The following is a 20,619-nucleotide window of genomic DNA, read 5'->3' as shown; positions in this document are numbered from 1 at the left end:
CAGGCTTGACCTGCTGGGCTGGTCTTGAATTCCTGGGCTCAGGCAGTCCTCTCGCCTCAGCTTCCCAAACTGCTGGGATTACAGGCATGAGCTACTGTGCCTGGCATTCTTTAACTTTTTTGATGTGACTATGAGAAAATTTAAAATTACATGTGTGACTTGCATTATATGTCTGAGGGGCAGAGTTGGTCTAACCTGTATTAGAAACTCACTATCTTCTAAGAAAGACATGTCCTCTTTGAATAGCTCTGTTACTTTTTTCCTCCTATTTTTATATAGAGTTGAAAGTTTGTTTTCAAAGGTTCTCATTGAAGACACCTCTCAGGTCTCTAAGGCTGTGATTAACCTTTTCTATTTCCTTTAACAATGTCTGTATGGCAGGAGTTTATATCCCTCTAACCATTGTTGTTACTCCCTCTGAACTTTATTCAATTTGTACATATTCCTGCTGACATCAGGAACTGAGTACCTTGTAATCTTAAAACTACAGATCAGAATAGGTCTGTCTTCTGTCTTGTTCTATAGATCTGTTAATGAGGGCAACTTAATTTTCTTATTAATTTAGGACACATACTGTTAATTAAGATGTCTCCCTCTACCTTTTCCTTTTCTGCTGCTGTTGTTTTATCTTGCATATTCAAAACTTTTTTTAAAGTTAGATGCACTTGATATAATAGGTGAAATGTGTCTCACCACTTTCTGCATTATTTCTTAATTGTTATAGTTCTGACCTTCATTAAAATTTTGTCTTATTCTAGTTTGGAGTGGGGGAAAAACACATGGTTTGTATCTACATATTTCCATATTAAATTTCATTTGGATTCTTAGTGTGTCATATAAAGTATTTGTTACCTTTCTCAGCTTTTATCATTTTCAGGTTAGATAGGTGTATCTTTAGGTTTTATCAAATTTTCAAATAGTACTATCTGAATTTAATTGAGGGGATAAAATCCTTGGATCTTTGTGTTATATAATTCTGCTGAAGTTGACATACAGCTAACTAGCTATTCATTCATTTTATCTTATTAGTATTCCAGCCTTTATTTCTCTGCATTGCTCATATTCACATCCTAATTAAGATCTTGTTAGAATTATCGTCTACAGTTTCTTCCTTTGCAGTATATAATAAATTTGTCAAAAATGGAAAATAAAAAACATCTGACTTAAAGGTTAAAAAGTAAATCCAGACTTTTGGTGCATATACCTTCTTTATCTTTCTGTGTGACTTTTTTTTTTTTTTTAATGAAAATGCTTCAAGATTCATAATAATCACTTAGAAAATGGTATATAGAAGAAAACTGAACTTCTAAGCCTAGTTAGCAAAGTACAACCAATGTTAAAAGTTGGGGATCATTTTGTTTCAGATTTTTTTTCAGTAAACTTTTTAAAAAACTGTAAAGATGGTGTCACAAGATTTTATTTCTCTTTGGTCAAATACTTGGACTGAGTCATATGGTAGGTGTATGTGTAACTTTTTTTTAAAAATTGCAAAACTGTTTTCCTGCCTAGTAGTAACATTTTACATTTCCATCAGCAGTGTATACGAATTTCAGTTTTTCTTCATGCTTATCTACACTTGGAATGGTCACTTTTATTAATTGTAGTCATTGTTATAGATATGGGGAGATAATTTCCGTGGTAATTTTAATTTGTATTTTCCTAATGGCTAATGATGTTGAGGATCTTCTGTGCTTATTTGCCATCCATGTTGTCTTTGGCGGTTGGTCGATATCTTTGGTACATTTTTTAATTGGGTTGTCTTATTGAATTGTAAGAATTATTGGTATATTTTAGGTGCTAGCTTTTTGTTGGACTATTCATATATCTTATCTCTCATTATACTTTTCCCCACTAATTTTAGCACCTGTCAATGATTCTTGCCTGTGGCAATTATTACTGTGCTGGTAATGTTAATAGTGATTTTTCTGTTTACATCATGCTACATTTTAAAGTTGGGATTCTATTGTGAAGAAGAGCTTTTCTCTTTTATTTATTAATTCATTCAATTACTTATAAATATGATCTTTTGAATATGAATGTTTTCATTGTTTTGTTGCTCAAGTTGTCCATTGGGAGCTCTTTCAAGTTGTCTTTTGTCCATCCTTTTAACATGCGCCCATCACTTTTGGGGGCAGTTCTTTACCTTCTGGTTCATCTTATATTTTTCTTGCCTAAGTCCTGAACTCAACCATTGTCCAAGGAGTCCAGGTTCCTTTTATTTGAGAATACTAGTTAGAAAGCAAGATTTAGGCACTAGAAGTGCTCATTGATATTGGGCTTCCAGGTATTTTGAGCACACAGAGGTAGGAAGTATATGAATTTGTATACATACACACATCTATATTTCTATATGTGTATGTAAATATATGTGCATATGTATATTAAAAGTCATGAATTTATATTGGTACACAGTTTACTTACAGGGTTCAGTTTAGCCCTTCTCATTTCCTAATTTGTAAATCCTTTAACATTGAGAAATCAGACTATCATCCACAACTTATTTACATATTTGTTAAATTCTGTAATGCATGCAGATGTAACTTCAGAGTTGCTGTTGTACATATATTTACTTGCTAGAGTAGTGCCTTATGTATATTTTTTAGCTTTATGCTGTACTAATAGCCTATGGCAATAATAACTGTGCTATTTGTCTTAATGATTTTCTGTTTACATCATGCTATATTTTAAAGTTGGGATTTTATTGTAAGGAAGAGTTTTTCTCATTTATTCATTCAGTTATTTATTATTAGTGTGGACACATGACTATTAATTTTTCATTGTTAGTTAATACACTTTACCAATCTAAATACTGTTTTTCAAAGTTACTTATGTTCTTTTCTTTCCCACCTTCTTCAGTGTCTTTATGTTATCCTTTTGAAATGTAGTTAATTTCATTTGTTACTATTTTTATTCCATTTTGGACTCTTATCACATCCAGGCTAATTTTGGTTATTTTTTATTTTTGAGTTGGAGTCTCACTCTGTGGCCCAGGCTGGAGTGCAGTGGCATGCTCACAGCCACCCCAGCGTCAATCTGCTGGACTCCGGTGATCTTTCTGCATTAGCCTTCTGGGTGGCTGGAGCTACAGGCACGCGCTACCATGCCTGGTTAATTTTTTATTTATTGTAGAGACAAGGTCTTGCCAAGTTGCCCAGGCTTATCTTGAACCCGTGCGCTCAAGACAGTCCCTTCACCTCTGCCTCCCAAAGGGTGGGGATTACAGGCTGAGCCACTGAGCCCGGCCTTGGCTATTTTTTTATTGGAGGGTGTATGGAACATTACCATGATGCTAATAGATAACTCTATAAAACAGTATACTCACAATTTCTCCTTTCACCTTTATTTTACCCTGTTTTCATTCTCCCTTTTCCTACCACTTTCCCACGTGTTCATAGAGGTAACTAACTAGTCTTATGAGTTTCTGGTTTATTTTTCCTCACTATCTTTTTGCTCAGTTGAAATAGATGTGAGACAGGAGATATAACAATCCCAATCATATGAAAGATAGTATATTATCAGTAAAGCTTGTTTTATAAGTGCTTTATTGAGATGATTTGCATGCTATAAAATTCACCCCTTTGAAGTATACAATTCTGTGGTTTTTAGTATATTCAAGGTTGTGCAACTGTCATCACTCTACTTTAGGAACATTTTCATCAGCCCCCAAAAAACCATGAACCATTAGCAGTCAGTCCCCATTTTCTCCTTTTCCCTGTCCTAGCAACCACTAATTTACTTTTTTTTAATTTTTGAAAAATTTTTTTTAGAGATAGAGTCTTGCTCTGTTGCCCAAGCTGGAGTGTAGCTGCACTTCCACAGCTCATTGCAGCCTGGAACTCCTGGGCTCACGTGATCCTCCCAGTCCAGCTTCTTTAGTGGCTAGGAACACAGGTATGCACTGGTTCACCTGGCTAATTTTTAGTTTTTTCTTTGTAGAGATGAGTTCTTGCTGTGTTGCTTGGGCTAGTCTCAAACTCCTGGCCTCAAGCGATCCCTTCTGCCAAAGTACTAGAATTACAGGCATGAGCTATCGTTACCAGTCAATTTACTTTTTATCTGTGTGAATTCATGTATTTTGGACATTTCATGTAAATAGAATCATGTATATGGTCCTTTGTGACTGGCTTCTTTCAAATTCCATGTCATAACATATCTCAGTAGTACGTACTTCATTCCATTTTATTGTTAGATATTATTCCATTGTATGTATACTACCACATTTCTTTTTTTCTTTTTTGAGTCAGAGTCTCATTCTGTCGTCCAGGCTGGAGTGCGGTGACATGCTCACAGCCATTGCAGCCTCGACCTGCTGGACTCAGGCGATCCTTCCATCTCAGCCTTCCAAGTAGCTGGAACTACAGGTGCACGCCACCACACCTGGCTAATTTTTTTTTTATTGTAAAGATGAGATCTTGCCAAGTTGCGCAGGCTGGTCTTGAACCTGTGGGCTCAGGCAATTCTCTTGCCTCCGCCTCCCAAAGTGCTGCAATTATAGACGTCAGTCACACATAGCTTACTATCACATTTCTTTTACTCATTCATTAGCTGATATTTGGGTTGTTTCTACTTTTTGACTGTTAGGAATAATGCTGCTGTGAACATCTGAATACAAATTTTTATGTGGACATATGGTTTCTATTTTCCTGGATATATATACCTAGGAATAAAATTACTGGGTCATAGGGTAACTATAGTTTAACTTTTGTGAAGAACTGCCAAACTGTTTTCAAAAGCAGCCGCCCCATTTTACATTTCCACCAGCCATGTATGAGGGTTCCAGTTTTTTCACATCCTTGTCCACACTTGTTATTGTCTGTCTTTTTTTATTTTAACTGGATAGGAGGTGGTATCATTGTGGTTTTAATCCTAGCAAATGATGAGCAGCTTTTCTCGTACTTATTGGCAATTTGTATATCTTCTTTGCAGGAATGTCTGTTAAAGTGCTTTGTTTAGTTTTTAATTAGGTTGTCTTTTTATTGTTCACTTACAAGAATTCTTTATATATTCTGTATATAAGTCCTTTATCAAATATGAGGGGGAAATCTCCAAAACACTGGAATTTATTTATTAAAAAAAATATATTATTTGCACGCATTTAAACTTCAGTCACCTTCATTTGGTGCAATACACTGAGATATTTTTTCCACTGCTCAGAACAGTTTTTGAACGCAGTAGTTTGGATGCTTTTTAGTGCTTCTGCTGTTTTTTGTTTCACTTCTTCCACATCAGCAACACATTTCCCTTTGAGGACTTTTTGCATGGGGAAACAAAAAGAAAGTTTGCTTTTTTCAGGTGAATAGGGAGTGTGGGGTGTGGGGGTTGTGCCATTTTTGGTAAAAAAAAAAAAAAACTGTTGAACACTCAGAACAGCATGGGCAAGTGCGCCTGTAAATCATCCATCATGAAATGGGCAAACGTGTTGAAAGAATCTCCAAAAGAAATTCACCGAAATTGAGTGCAGCAACTCACAACAATGCTAGCTGGTACGTTAATGTAGATGAATTTCTAGAACACTTACCTAGTAGGAGAAGTCTGTACTACAAGGGGCCTGCCCTCCAAAAGATAATTGTGGGTTTCCCCCCAATATACTATGTTTTACATTTACCTTTTACTTACTTTTACCAGTAATATTATTTTCTTCCTGTAGATTTCAATTACTGTCTTACAGTGTCCTTCCAGTTTAACCAGAATGATTCCTTTAAGTATTTCTTGCAGGACAGGTCTGCTTGTGAGGAATTCTCTCAGTTTTTGTTTATTAGTGGGTGTTTTGTTTTATTTTATTTTATTTTATTTATTTTTTATTTTTGAGTTGGAGTCTCACTCTGTAGCTCAGGCTGGAGTGCAGTGGCACACCCACGGCCCCCCCAGCATCAACCTGCTGGGCTCCAGTAACCCTTCTGCCTCAGCCTTCCAAGTAGCAGGAACTACAGGCGTGCACTACCACATCTGGCTAATTTTTATTTTATTGTAGAGATGAGGTCTCACCAAGTTAACTGGGCTGGTCTCAAACCCGCGGGCTCAGGCAATCCACTTGACCTCCCAAAGTGATTGGATTATAGGCTGAGCCTGGCCAGAGGGTGTTTTAATTCTTCACTTTTGAAGGCTGTCTTTGCTAGCTATGGAATTCTTGGTCGGCAGTCTTTCTTTTAATGTTTTGAATATGTCATCCATCGTCCTTCTAACCTCTGTGGTTTCTGTTAGGATGTTGATTATTATTATTGACAGTCCCTTGAACATACAGTTGCTTCTCATGTGCTGCTCCTTTGGGAGACCGAGGTGAGTGAATTGCCTGAGCCTGCAGGTTTGAGACCTGCCTGGGCAACTTGGCGAGACCTCATTTCTACAATAAATCAAAACAATTAGCCGGACGTGGTAGCACACGCCTGTAGTTCCAGTTACTTGGAAGGCTGAGGCGGAAGGATCGCCGGAGCCTAGCAGGTCGAGGCTGCGGTGGCTGGGAGCAGCCACTGCACTCCAGTCTGAGCGACTGAGAGAGACTCCAACTCAAAAAAAAAAAACCAAAAAAACAAGAGTCACTGTCTGGCACGTGCTCAGCACTCTCTCTCTCTGGTTTTTGACAACTTATGATTTGTAAGTATCTTTGACTTTATCCTATTCAGAGTTTGTTGAGCTTTTCATATGGAGACTAATGTTTTTCTTCAAATTTGGAATGTTTTTAAGTCTGGTTTCTTTAGACATACATGCATTCTGTCCCTTCCTTCCTGTCTCCACCCCTTTTCTTTTTCATTCCCCTACTTCAGGGTTGATGTTTGTTCTGTAGGTTTTTGTGGCTCTGTTCTTCTCTTACTTAAATTGGTTAATGTTATTTGACCCATTGTCAGGTTTGCTGATTTTTTCTTCTGCCCATTCCAGTGTGTTGTTGAACCTCTCTAGTAAATTTTTTCGTTATTGTATTTTTCAACTACAGAATTTCTTTTTTAAAAAATAATTTATCTCTTTATAGATCTTCATTTGGTGAACATTGTTGTCATACTTGCCTTTAGTTTTTTAGATATGATTTCCTTTAGTTCTTGGAACATATTTAAAATAGTAGATTTAAAGTATGTCTGGACTTTCTTAGAGTCTGTTTCTCCCCCACCGCATATAGACTATACATATTTTGGGCTTTTTTTTTTTTTTTTCCCAAGTCTCATAATTTGTTGTTGAATACTGGACATTATAATAATACAATGTGGCTATTCTGGGAGTTAGAGTCACCCTTTTCCCGTAGGGTTTATTGTTGTTGCTGTTTGTTATTTGCTTAGTGATTTTTTTGAACTAATTTTGTGATGCCTTTATTTTTTGTCACTAAAGTCTCTGCTTGGTTATCTTTGTGGTCTCTTGTAAGTGGAGTTTTTTTCAGGGAACTACCAAACAAGTCAAATAAGGATAACTCTTTGGGAATGAGACTTTGAAGGCTCTCCGTAATCCATGCCTGTTGTGCATCCTCCATTTGCTGCCAGGCTGCTGGTTTTTGCTGTGACTGTATGCTGTTGGTTTTTAAGGCTACTTACTGTGGAACTGAGAAAGAGATGAGAATGGGCAAAATAAAAATGCAGCAAGCGCTGCTGTTTTTTCCCCAAGATTCAGTCTTTTTTCTTGAATAAGCATTCCCTGGATTGCTGCAAGCTTTTAGTTAATTTCCAGAGTTCTGAAAAGTTGATTTTGACAGTTTTTGCCAGTTTTTTCCTTTTAATGAAGCAGATAATTTTTTGAGGGCTTTACTCTGCCAAATTTTTTATGTCACTCTGTGCTGTCTAAGAATGGCTTTTCTATTTAATATGTTATTATGTGTCTATGTATTTTCTTCTTAAACTTTACTTTTAATGGTTGCATGATATTGTAGTATATGGAAATACCATAATTTTTGTCTCACTTGTTTTTGGAACTTATTTGATAACTTTTTACTGTTATAAACAGTGTTTTGTTGAATGTTCTTTTATCTAAGTCTTACTGGTTCTCAAGACTATAAATTTGTGGATGTGGAAATTTGTTGGGCCCAAGAGAATGAAGACTTAAGCTTTTGGTCCACATGACTTAAATTGCCCTTCAGATAAGTGGTTTACGTTTATGTTCTACCATTCATGTAGGAGAGCGTCTATTTTTCCACATCCTCGCCCAGTACTGAGCACTGCTTACTAATTTATTTCAATTTGTGTTTTTTCTTTTCGTTTCCTTTCCTTTTTTTTTTTTTCTTTTCTTTCCATACATCTCCCCCCTCCCTCCCTCCCTCCCTCTCCCCCTCTTTCTCTCTTTCTCTCTCTCACTTTCAGGTAGAGGATTACTGTGTTGCTTAGGCTAGAGTACAGTAGGTGTTCGCAGGTGTAATAATAGCTCCCTACAAGTGCAATCATAGCTCACTGTAGTCTTGAACTCCTGGCCCCAAGCAATCCTCCTGCTTCAGCTTCCTGAGTAGCTGGGACTATAGACGTGTGTCACTTTGCCCAGCCCAGTTTGCACTTTTTAATATATCTGTTGGAAATGATACAGATTTTATATGTCTGTTCTGTCCTGTATGCTAGCCACTAATTACCTGTGGCTATGGATCACTTGAAATGTGACTAGTTTTTCTTTTTCTTTTTCTGTTTTTTTGTTGTTGTTTTTTTGTTTGTTGTTGTTTTTTTTTGAGTTGTAGTTGCACTCTGGTCCCTAAGCTGGAGTGCAGTGGCAAGATCACAGCTCACTGCAGTCTTAAACTTCTGGGCTCAGGCAATCCTTCCCCCACAGCCTCCATAGTAGCTGTGTCACCATGCCTGGCTAATTTTTTAATTTGTTGTAGAGACCAGGTCTCACTGTGTTGTCTATTCTGGTCTTGAACTCCTATGCTCAAGCTATCCTCCCTCCTTGACCTCTCAAAGTGCTGGGATTACATGCGTGAGCCACAGTGCCCAGCCTGAAATGTGTCTAGTCTTAAATGCGATTGTGCTGTAAGTGTTAAGATTTACATTAGATTTCAAAAGCATATTACAGATGAATGCAGATTGATTAATAATGTAAAGTATGTCATAATAATTGCATATTGATTGCGTGTTGAAATTATAATTTTATTGATACATTGGATTGAATAAAATATTGTTAAAGTTTGTATTAAGTTAACTTCACCTTTTTACTTTTACTTTCTTAATGTGTCTACTAGAATATTTGTATGAGATAGCACTTGTATAGACTTTAGACCATTTTTCTTTAAAAGGAGGCCTACTTTCTTAAAATTTCTATTGTTTAGCAACAGTTTATCCTCCCCTTCTTAAATGTGTCAGTTGTCACATCTTTGGTTTTTTTGTTTGTTTGTTTATTAAAGATGGCACTTAGCCGGCTCGGTGGCTTAGCCACGCCTTTGAGAGGCTGAGGTGAGTGGCTTGCCTGAGCCCACGGGTTCGAGACCCGCCCGGGCAGCGAGACCTCATCTCTGCAATAAATCAAAAAATTAGCTGGGCGTAGTAGTGCATGCCTGTAATTCCGGCTACTTGGAAGGCTGAGGTGGAAGGATCGCCGGAGCCCAGCAGGTCAAGGCTGCGGTGGCCGGGAGCGGCCACTGCACTCCAGTCTGGGCGACAGAGCTAGACTCCAACTCAAAAAAACAACAAAAAAAGATGGCACTTAACACTCAGTTTTTCTTTCTGCTCCAAGCTCTATCAGTCTGTGACATTTTTAGGCCCATGTGTAAAACTCTTTTAATAAGTTAGTTTCTTGATTATCCTTGAGCCATCATTTTAATCATACCCTGTGGAGTCATCACCTGGATAGCCTTTTCTAACCACAACCTTAGCATTTTTTTACTATCACTTCCTTCCATCTTTGCTCCTCTCCATTTTTATTTACTGAATTGCTTCAACCATACTTGTCATTGTCAGCTCTCTTGATCCCTTGTACTTTTTACGCACTCTTCCTGTAAAATAGCAATTTTGATCGAATCCTACAGCTGGTTGTCTGTCTCTCTCTCTCTCTCTCTCACTCTGTGTTTGTGTGTGTGTATATGTGTGTGTTTTAATGTTTAAAACTCTTCCTTGACCTTCTGTATTCTCTAGCTTTTACCCTATTTCTCTTCTCTTCAAAGATAAACATTCAAAAATAATTGTTTACACCCACTGATTGCAGTTCTTCTCTGCTTAATTATTTCCAATCTGCCATCTTGCCCTGTTTTTTAACTGATACAGCTTTGACAAAGGTAGATTGCCCAGTAACAGTATCCTTATATTGACCACTTCAGAGCATTTGGTATAGTTGACCACTCCTTCAGGAGGCCACTAAAGTTGATTTCCTTTGAAATGCTTCTATGATCTATTCTCCTGATTCTTTTCTCTCGCCTTTTCATAGGATGTTTATGTAGTTATGGTGGGGTGTTGATGTTGGTTCTTGACCTGCTTCCTACTCTGTATACTGGGTTTGGATTCATACTCATGGCCTTGATATCATTTAAATTTTGATGACATAAAATATTAGCATTTGTCTAACATGGACATTTCTAGATTTCTAACCTTTATATATACAGCTGAGTACCAGACATGTGTCTCCTCAGAGTCCAGTTAATACTTTAAACTCAGATGATTTCTGCTTTTAACAGTTGGTACTTATTATTTATCCAGTTGCTCAAAACTAAATTCAGAAATCTGAATCTTACTACCCTTCTACCAGTTAGTTACAGAGACCTATCATTTCATCTCTGTAGTATCTAACACATTGTTGTCCAATATAAATGTGATGCAAGCTACATATCTAATTTAAGTTTTTGTAATGGCCACATTTAAAAAGTAAAAATAGCTGGGTGCAGTGGCTCAAGCCTGTAATCCCAGGACTTTGGGAGGCCAAGGTGAGAGGATTGCATGAGCCCAGGGGTTTGAGACCAACCTAGGCAAGTTGGCAACACCTCATCTCTACAATAAATCAAAAAATTAGCTGTGCGTGGTAGCGCGCACCTGTGATTCCAGCTCAGCAGGTCAACACTGGGTGGCCGTGAACACTGCCACTGCACTCCAGCCTGGGCGATGGAGTGGGACTTTGACTCAAAGAAAATAAAAAATAAAAAGTAAAAATAAACAAGTGAGATTAATATCAGTATTATGTTTTATGTAACTAGTATATATTAAATTTTATTTCAACACGAAATCAATAAAAACATTAAGATATTTTTCATTCTTATACTCAGTCTTCAAAATCTGGTGAATTTTTACACTTTTAGCACATCTCAATTCAGACTAGCTACTTTTCAAGTGCTCAATAGCTACATGTAGCTAGTGGGTACCTTAAGGAGAGTAGAGTACTAACCTATGTTTATCTTTATTCCTGTTGTCTCTTATCTTACTTCAGGTACTGATTTTTCACGTAAGTAACTGTGTAACAGCTCTCGGATTGCTACCGTTTCTCCTCTAGCTCATTGTGAATATTCTTGCCAGTTGCAAATTTCTAAAGTATGAATGTGATTCTGCATGTGAATTAATTTAAATTCTTTTGATACTGGTGGATTTGGAAGGGTCTCCCGAGGCAATTGAGACCCTCAGCCTCTTCCCAGTACTCATGTTCTTGACACTGTCATGAGAAAGAATTCAAGAATGAGTTAGAATGAAATGAAAGCAAAGCAAAAGAGTTTTATCGTAAAATGAAAACACACACTCAGGAGGAAGGGAATACAGGAGTATTCTAGAGTTTCACCCAACAGGATTCAGGGTTCTTTTCAGAGCTATGGCTAAGGGGTGATATAGTCACATTAAGGGGCAGAATATTAATGGGTTTTCTGGGAAAGAAGTGCAGTTTTCCCTGGAATTGGGTACCCTCCCCTTTTCTGCCTATATTCAGTCACTACCACAACTGTCAAGGCACTGGCAGGCATGTCAAGTTAGTATGCTAAGGTATTACAGTGAGCGTACAGTGAGCTTGGAGGCCATGCTGGTCAAATTTGTCTCCATGTTGGATTAAACTAGGTTTTACTCTCTGAGCTGGGGCAGACAATACTTCTTTTAACCAGGTTTCTGGAGCCTCTGATAAACAGGTCCTTTTCTTGTGAGTCATGATTTAACTGCTGGTATTTTTCCATTCTTCTGCAACTACCCAACACTATTTCTGTCTCACTTTAATGCTTTTCATACATTTTTAATATGAAGTCTAATCTAAGTTTCTTAGTATGGCCAACAGAATCCTCTGTCATCTGGCTTTTGCTTACCTCCTCTAAGCTGCAGCATCTAGATCCTAAATATGAATTGTATTGAACTGTTAAAAGTCAAACTCTGTAAAATACTTAAAGAGAGCCAGGCTCGGTGGCTCAGCCTGTAATCCCACGCCTTGGGAGGTTAAGGTGAGTGGATTGCCTGAGCCCGCGGGTTTGAGACCCGCCTGGGCAACTTGATGAGACCTCATCTCTACAATAAATAAAAAATTAGCCAGGTGTGGTAGCGCGTGCCTGTAGTTCCAGTTACTTGGAAGGCTGAGGCGGAAGGATCGCTGGAGCCCAGCAGGTCAAGGCTGTGGTGGCTGGGAGCGGCCACTGCACTCCAGTCTGGGCGACAGAGTGAGACTCCAACTCAAAAACAAAAACAAAACAAAAACTTAAAGAGGTTTATTCTAAGCCAGATATGAGTGAATGTGGCATACGATGCAGTCTCAAGAGGTTCTGAGAACATATGCCCATGTAGTTGGATTACAGCTTGGTTTCCTACATTTTAAGGAGACAGAAGTTAACAGGGAAAGACATAAATTAATATATGTAAGGCATACATTGGTATACGTATCCAGAAAGGCAGGATGTTCCAAAGCAGAGTTGTGACTCACAGGTCATAGGTATATTCATAGATTTTCTGATTGGTAAGTGATTGAAAGAGCTAAACTTTATATAAAGAATTGTGAAGTCAGTAGAAAGACATGCTTGAGTTAAGACAAGGGGAGTTGTGGAAGCCAAGGGTCTATGTAGATGAAGTCTGTGAGTAACAGCCTTCAGAGAGAATAGGCGGTAAATGTCTTTTTTGGGGTCTTTTAGTTAAATCTCCCTGGATCCGAGAAGGAGATTCTCTGCAGATGCAAATTTCCCCCAGGAGATTCAGGGTCATTCCACAATATGTCAAAGGTATTATGGTAAAATATTTGAGGGGGGACCCCCCCCAAATAACTGGAATTATCCTTTTGAAGGGCAGGCCCCTTTTTGTATAGACTTCCTTGACTAGGTAAGTGTTCTAGGAGCCCACCAACATCACTGTACCAGCTAGCATTGTTGTGAGAGACTGCATTTGGCTTCAGTGAATTTTTTTTTTTTTAATTTCAATACATTTGCCCATTTCATGATAGTGATTTACAAGTGCACCTGCCCACACTTCACTGAATGATCAGCAGTTTTTGACCCAAATTAGCATGATTCCCCATGCCCCACTCTCCCTTTTCATCGGATCTTACTGCGATTGACTTTTTTTTTTCCCCAATGAAAAAAGCCCTCAAAGGGAAACGTGTTCCTGATGTAGAAGAGATGAGACAGAAAACTCCAGAAGCACTAAAAGGCATCAAAATTGATGAGTAAAAAAACTGTTTTGAGCAGTGGAAAATGTTTTGAGCATCTCGATAGGTGTATTCCATGAAATGGAGAGTACTTTGAAGGTGACTGAAGTTTAAACATGTAAGAATAAATACACAGTTTTTTATAAATCAATTTTGGGTTTATTTGGGGTCCTCCCTCATATTTATTTCCTTTCAGGCCTGCTAACTTTCATGTTGTGCTATACCAGAGTCAGGTTGGAATTTGGGAGATTTATTGCCCCAGAGTCTGTTTTGTCAGTGTTGTGACGTCTGTTTTAATATTAATGTTAGTCAATTGTGCCTAAACTCCAAAAGGAAGATGTATAAAGAGGCATGTCGACCTCCTCTCCTGTCATGGTCTGGAATTTAATGTTTTATTTTTGGGTTACACTGTTTTTGGGCCTTTGGAGTTAATAACTCACCTGCCTGAGTCCCATATTCTCCAGTACCTATCCTTATCTCTCATCAGAGATAAGGCTCATTAGTAGTTCAGGATATGAAGGATCTGACCCCAGAGTAGGATGAAGTACCCTTTCTTGCTATCCTACATTCTTCTATACTTTCCTGCATCGTAGCATTTATCACTGTTATTGTAACTGCCCTCTAGTTTCTCTGATCACCCCATTAGATTCTTGAGCAGTGGACCTTCTTTTTATTAGTTCTTGTATCCCCAATTGGTAGCACACACATAGATGCCTGGCATTTTGTAGTATGTTGAATGAATGAGTGAGGGAATGAGGTCAGCAAGTCTGAAGTTAAGATCTCAATCCTAAATTCAGAGCAAAGACAAAAAATTTTTTAAAAAAATTAAGTTATCTAATTCTCACATGTATTTATAGAGTTATATATTAAAATCTTTTCAACAAATTAACTGAGAATCCAAAATATGATTAAGAAAATAAAAGTTGGTTCTGTCAGCACGCAGTTGCTCATATCAATAAAATAAAGGGAGCTGGGGGTATGCAAAGTAAGACATGAATCTTTAAAATAGTTGAGGGAGGAGTGAGGAACATAAAAACTGATATTTAGGACATGGTATTTAATCTTGTAACATTTTAGTGCTCTTGTTATATTATTTTTAGAATCTAGGTATTTTTAGACCAGTTATATTTAAACCATTTAAATAACAAATAAAGTTCTTTAACTTTTCCCTTAGGCTATGTGAGAAATGGTAGGAATTTGACTAAGCAAGTATGATTTAAAGCTTTTGTTAGGAATACTAAGGAATAGACAAATACATTTCTGCATCAATATCTTTTCCTTTTGCAGTCTGTAGTTTTTAAAAATGAAGAATTACTTAAACTCTAGGAGAAACAAATAAAATTATTTTCATCTGTATGTCAAACTATGTATATAAATCCAAAGGGAGTCAGATTGAACTTAGAGTTATTCAGGAAAGATAAAATGGATTTTTTTGAAGTTTAAACTTATTGATGTAAACTTTGGGTCATTGTAGCTTGGTTTATTTTTAATTGTAGTTACTAAGGAGAGTAAGAAAATTCTGGGCATATTAAAGTCATTTGGAGTGTGCATTATTATTTCTAACCATTTCAGTTTTGTACTAAACATCTCATTCTGTGAAGAAGGGGGGTTTTGAAGGTTTGTAGTTCCAGGATTGTGTTTAAGTTTTTTCAGATTCTTAGTTTTATCAGACTTCCATTCTGTTACAATTCTCCTTGATCAATTTTTTGTTGTTATCAAAAAGTATTTTTAATTTTTGAAAATAAGTTACTGCTTTTTTCTTTTGGAAATTTGTTTAAAAATTAATATTCAGAGCTTTAAAAATGGTAATCTGGTTTTTAGATACAAGATTTTGGTAACTTTATTCTTTAGAATAGGAACAAATGGCAAGAGAACATAAAGAATTCTTAAAGAGTTTCAATAATCTTAGAACCTGTTTGAAGCATCCGTGCTTTGATTATATTTGTGTGTGTGTGTGTGTGTGTGTGTGTGTGTGTGTGTGTGTGTGTGAGAGAGAGAGAGAGAGAGAGAGAGAGAGAGAGAGAGAGATGGAGTCTCGCACCATCATGGCTTACCACAACCTGAACCTTCTGGACTCAGGTTGTTCTTCTGCCTTAGCATCCTGAGTAGCTGGAACTACAGGCACGCACCACTACTCCTGACACATTTTTTTTTTTTTAAGATTTTTTGCAGAAGCGAGGTTTTGTTATGTTGCCTAGGCTAGTTGCAAACTCCTGGACTCCTGCCTCGGCTTCCCAAAGTTGCTGGGATTACAGGTCTAAGCCATCACACCTAGCTGAGTATATTTGATTTCTAGAAATAAGTTTAAATAAGTTCAGCACTGAAATTACTGAATATTTTATCTAAGTTGATTTTTCTATTAAACAATGGAGTTGTAGTTTTATTTTTATTAAATATGAATGTTGACTTGGAGATTTAACATTAGCTGAAAGATTTTGCTTTTAGTTTTACATAAACGTTATATATAAATTTTATATAAATGTTTCTTATATAACTAATATTTAAAATCAAGGTATTCTTTAAAGGCCTGAGGGTATTTTGGTAGAAGCCTGGGTAAATATACTTTTATTTATATTCACATGCTTATAAATGCCACAAGTATATCACCCACATCTATAAATAATGTTTCCTTATCTAGAGATATTTCACACTGGCACTGTGAACATTTTGTTTGTGCAGGAAAAGAATCAGTGGGTGGTTAAGTCTTCTGAATTATAGATCATGGTTGGTTTTAGAATTTGAGGTAAGAAAAACTTCTTAAGAGATATGAATAGTCTATATGTTGTAATCAACTAATTTTTTATTAGTAGTATATTTTCTTTTTTTTTTTTTTGAGTTGGAGTCTCACTCCTGTCGCCCAGGCTGGAGTGCAGTGGCATGCTCACGGCCACCCCAGCATCGACCTGATAAACTCAGGTGATCCTTCCGCTGCAGCCTTCCAAGTAGCCAGAACTACAGGCGTGTGCTATCATGCCTGGCTAATTTTTTCATTTTTTTATTGTAGAGATGAAGTCTCGCCAAGTTGCCCGGGCTGGTCTTGAACCCCTGGGCTCGGGCAGTCTTCTTGCCTTGTCCTCCCAAAGTGCCGGGATTATAGGCTTGAGCCACCTTGCCCGGCCTGATGGGACACTTTTATATGAACTCTGGAATAATTAGTTTTGCAACAGAACCAAACCAATCTTTTGTCTTTGGACAAGGTTTCTTCCTCAGAAGAAATTATCTTAAAAGAGTAGTCATACCGGACTCGGCTCGGTCTGTAATCGCGCACCTTTGGAAGGCTGAGGTGAGTGGATTGCCTGAGCCCGCTGGTTCAAGACCCGCCTGGGTAACTTGGTGAGACCTCATCTCTACAATAAATAAATAAAAAATTAGCCAGGCGTGGTAGCGCGTGCCTGTAGTTCCAGCCACTTGGAAGACTGAGGCAGAAGGATCGTCGGAGCCCAGCAGGTCGAGGCTGTGGTGGCCGGAAGCGGGCCACTGCCCTCCAGCCAGGGCGACAGAGTGAGACTCCAACTCAAAAAAAAAAAAGAGTAGTTATTTGGCTTTTTTGACGATCTCCTGTGTTAGCATTTTCCTAAGAATATAGAAATGAATATGACATGGTTCTTTCTCTCTGAGAAACCAGTCATATGGGGAAAGAGACAAGTAAAATGTGTTTTAAAAAATTCAAAATTATTTATTATGTAGTGATGGTTATGTGCAAATAATTGTCTATTCTAAATCATCCTGGTCACTCTTTGAAACTGTGCTGAGACTGCTCTTGTTAAAAGTTACTAGTAACCTTATTTTCAAATTTTATTGTCATGTTTGTTATTTTATCTGACATCTCTGTACCATTCAGCACTGTTGAATGACTTCCCCAACCTTGAGATGGTCCTCATTTTTCTTCCACCTCACTGGCTGATGAATGTTGGGGTGTTCTAGGGCTTTGTCTGGACCTTCTTCTTTTTATGTAGAGCCTCTTTTTGGGAGTCCAATCCTTTTTCAATAATATCTTTATGCTGATGATTCCTAAATTTATATTTTCAGCACCAATCAACCCTGATGTTTCTGGACACATGTATTTAACTTCCTACTAGACATCTTGCCTTGAATGTATAATGGGCACCTCAAACTTAACATGTTAAAGCCGTTTTTTATTTTGGCCCTCACCACCCAATCTTTTCCTCCCCCATTGCTCCCTATTTCTTTAAGAGATTTCTATTACTAGCCACTGAGTTGTTAAGGCCCCAAACCTAGGAGTTATCTTTGGTCTCTTTTCCTTCACCAAGATTACATCTACTCTGTCAACAATATCCTGTCAACTCTGCCTATAAAACATATTCTGAATCCTTCTCATCTTTTATCGCTTCAATACCATCTTTCTTGGACTAATGCAGTATACTCCTTACTAGTTTTTCCTATTTCTACTACTTCTTCACTTAGCAGTGAGAGCTGTCTTTCAAACACTAATCAGGTCACTTGCTTGTGAAAAACCCTCCAGTGGCTTCCCATCATGCCTAAAATAATTTCCAGACTTCCTACTTTGGCTGAGTCCCACATGATCTGATCCCTGCCTGCCTTCCTGACCTCATTTTTCTTATTACTCATCTCCTTGTCCACTACGTCACTTCATTGTAGTTCACATACCTTCTTTTTCTTGGAAGAACCAAGTTCATCACCATTTAGGGGCTACCTCCTTTGTCTGAATACTTTCTCCCCTTTTCTTTATTCAGTCTTAAAATAATACTGTGTGCCAAAGACTGTTCTTGTTGCTGAGGATAAAGCAGTGAAGAAGACATGGAGCAAACTTAGATATTTTTGTTACATATTTTTCTGGTGGGTTCCTTGAAGGTGCAACCTAAATCTATTTTTAGAAATTTCTTCAACTCTCCCAGATGGCTTCTTATTTGATGCACAATTTATGTAATTCATACAATTTCTGCCTTGGTGGAGCTCACATTGGGAGTGGAGTGGAGATCACGATAAACAAGATGGGTAAAATGTATGTTAGATGGTGGTAAGTGCCAAGGAGAAGCATAAAGCAAACAGCAAAATGCTGGGGTGAGGAGTAGGGTTGTAGTTTTAAAAAAGATGGTTGAGGCACACCTCTCTGTTAGTGACATTTGACTAATACAAATAATCTGTTCCAGGTAGGGAAAGCAGCAAGTACAAAAACCATGAAATGAAAGCATGTCTGGTGTTTGGGGAGTACTTAGGGTTTCACATGGTGGGAAGAAAAGTGAACAAGGGGAGGAAGGGTAGCAGATGAGACTAGATGTGAAAATTAAGCCAGATCTTGCTGGGTCGTGTCTGCTAGTGGTTCTCAGCTTTTGCTGCACATTGGGCCTGCCAGAGGAGCTTTAAGAAATACTGATGAGCCGGACTTGGTGGCTCAGCCCGTAATCCCACACTTTGAGAGGCTGAGGTGAGTGGTTTGCCTGAGTCAGTGGGTTCGAGACCCACCTGGGCAACTTGGCGAGACCTCATCTCTATAATAAATCAAAAAATTAGCCAGGCATGGTAGCACGCGCCTGTAGTTCAGCTACTTGAAAGGCTGAGGCGGAAGGATCGCCGGAGCCCAGCAGGTTGAGACTGTGGTGGCCGGGAGCGTGCCACTGCACTCCAGTCTAGGCGACAGAATGAGACTCCAACTAAAAAAAAAAAACCCAGAAAACAAAGAGAAAAGAAATACTGATGGATGGGTCCCACTACCAGAGAGAGATTGGTCTGAGGGTGCAACTAAGATTTAGGATTTTGTAAAAGCTCCACAGGTGGTTCTAAGATGCAGCTAAGGTTGAAAACTACTGTAGGCCATTATTGGGACTTAGGCTTTTACTTTTGAGAGAGATGGGAAGTCACTGGAGGATTTTGTTCTGGGAAAAATAATTTTGTAGTTGACTTTAAAATTGGATTTTTATTAAATGTAATTACCTTAGCTATAAAGCTGTGCTAATACCTTAACTGCCTCAAATTGTTTTGAAGTAGGTTGTGATAAAACTCAGATTTGTGTCAGTATAAAAATGTATACTTTTCACAGACAGAATTGTCTACATTCTTCACTGTGCTTCATTTTGCCTTTCAGTTTTCACAGGTCACATCTCATCATTCCATCTATTTGAATTTGAAGTACGACATTACATTTAAAAAATTGTAACCAAAACTTATGCATTCATCTGATCTGGGTTGTCTTAATCCAGTAACTGGCAAAGCACAATTGTATAAAATTTACATTTTTCTTTTCTTGAATTTAAAACTTGTTTCCTGTATAAAGATATAAAAGCATAAGATTCTGAAACTTTATGCTTTTATATCTTTTCCACCATTTCCTGTAAGATTTCAAATGCAGGGCATGATAATTCGCCCTTTTAGTCTTTTGTTCAGCTCTCCTGCTGAAATGAAGTTAAACTCACAGGGTCTTATATCCTGTAAAAAAATATTTTTCTTAGATATGTGTAGAAAAAAGTCTGTTCTCATTTTATTCATAATTTACCTCTATTTGTTGATTTACATGTAAGTAACTTTGATTTTTTTCCCCTTTGTCTTTTACTTTGTTTCAATGGATTTGCCTCTCATGTTTGGACTGAATGTATCATTACAATTCTTGGAATTCCTCGTATACTGTTCTTCTGTGGATTTGTTCTGTTGGAATCTGGAACACTGGAATGATGGAAATGTGTTCTTTACAAAGTAGCCGTGAGTATACTACACATTTGTATAGAGACTTTTTGCAGTCTTAGTAAACTACTAAAATTTAACTTATGGTTGGATGAAATATGTGTGTGTGTGTGTGTGTGTGTGTGTGTGAGTTGGAGTTTCACTCTGTCGTCCAGGCTGGAGTGTAGTGGCACATTCCTGGCCACCCCAGCATCAACTTGCTGGGCTCTAGCGATCCTTTCGCCTCAGCCTTCCAAGTAGCTGGAATTACAGGTACACGCTACCACTCCTGACTACTTTTTTGATTTTTTATTGTAGAGACGAGGTCTTGCCAAGGTACCTGGGCTGGTCTCTAGCCCATGGGCTCAGGCAATCCACTCGCATACATATTTTTAGCTCTACTCATACAGTAGGCTTTCAGATATTTGGCTTTAACATATTATAATCTGATCAGTCTCCTAGTTATTATGTTTATAATTAACTTTTCATTTTAATTGGTTAACTTAGCTT

The 20,619-nt window shown here is 37.8% G+C and overlaps 1 protein-coding gene across 4 annotated transcripts in view; it reads left to right on the top strand.

Annotated features, from left to right (window-relative positions):
- Nucleotides 1-20,619, top strand: part of SEPT7 (septin 7) — a 109,517-nt gene that overhangs the window by 14,737 nt on the left and 74,161 nt on the right. The window contains exon 2 of one of the 4 annotated variants that reach the window (XM_021712007.1): nt 8,737-8,741. The exons of the other annotated variants lie outside the window; for them this stretch is intronic. Within the exon in view, the coding sequence (XP_021567682.1) occupies nt 8,737-8,741 (5 nt within the window). The remainder of the gene's footprint in view (nt 1-8,736; nt 8,742-20,619) is intronic. 4 annotated transcript variants of the gene reach the window in all.

This window comes from Carlito syrichta, unplaced genomic scaffold (genome assembly GCF_000164805.1).
Source record: "Carlito syrichta isolate Samal-C Ts95f unplaced genomic scaffold, Tarsius_syrichta-2.0.1 Scaffold303008, whole genome shotgun sequence".
Lineage (NCBI taxonomy): Eukaryota > Metazoa > Chordata > Mammalia > Primates > Tarsiidae > Carlito > Carlito syrichta.
Note: the sequence above shows the minus strand (reverse complement) of the source record. Positions and strands in the feature narration are given on the sequence as shown.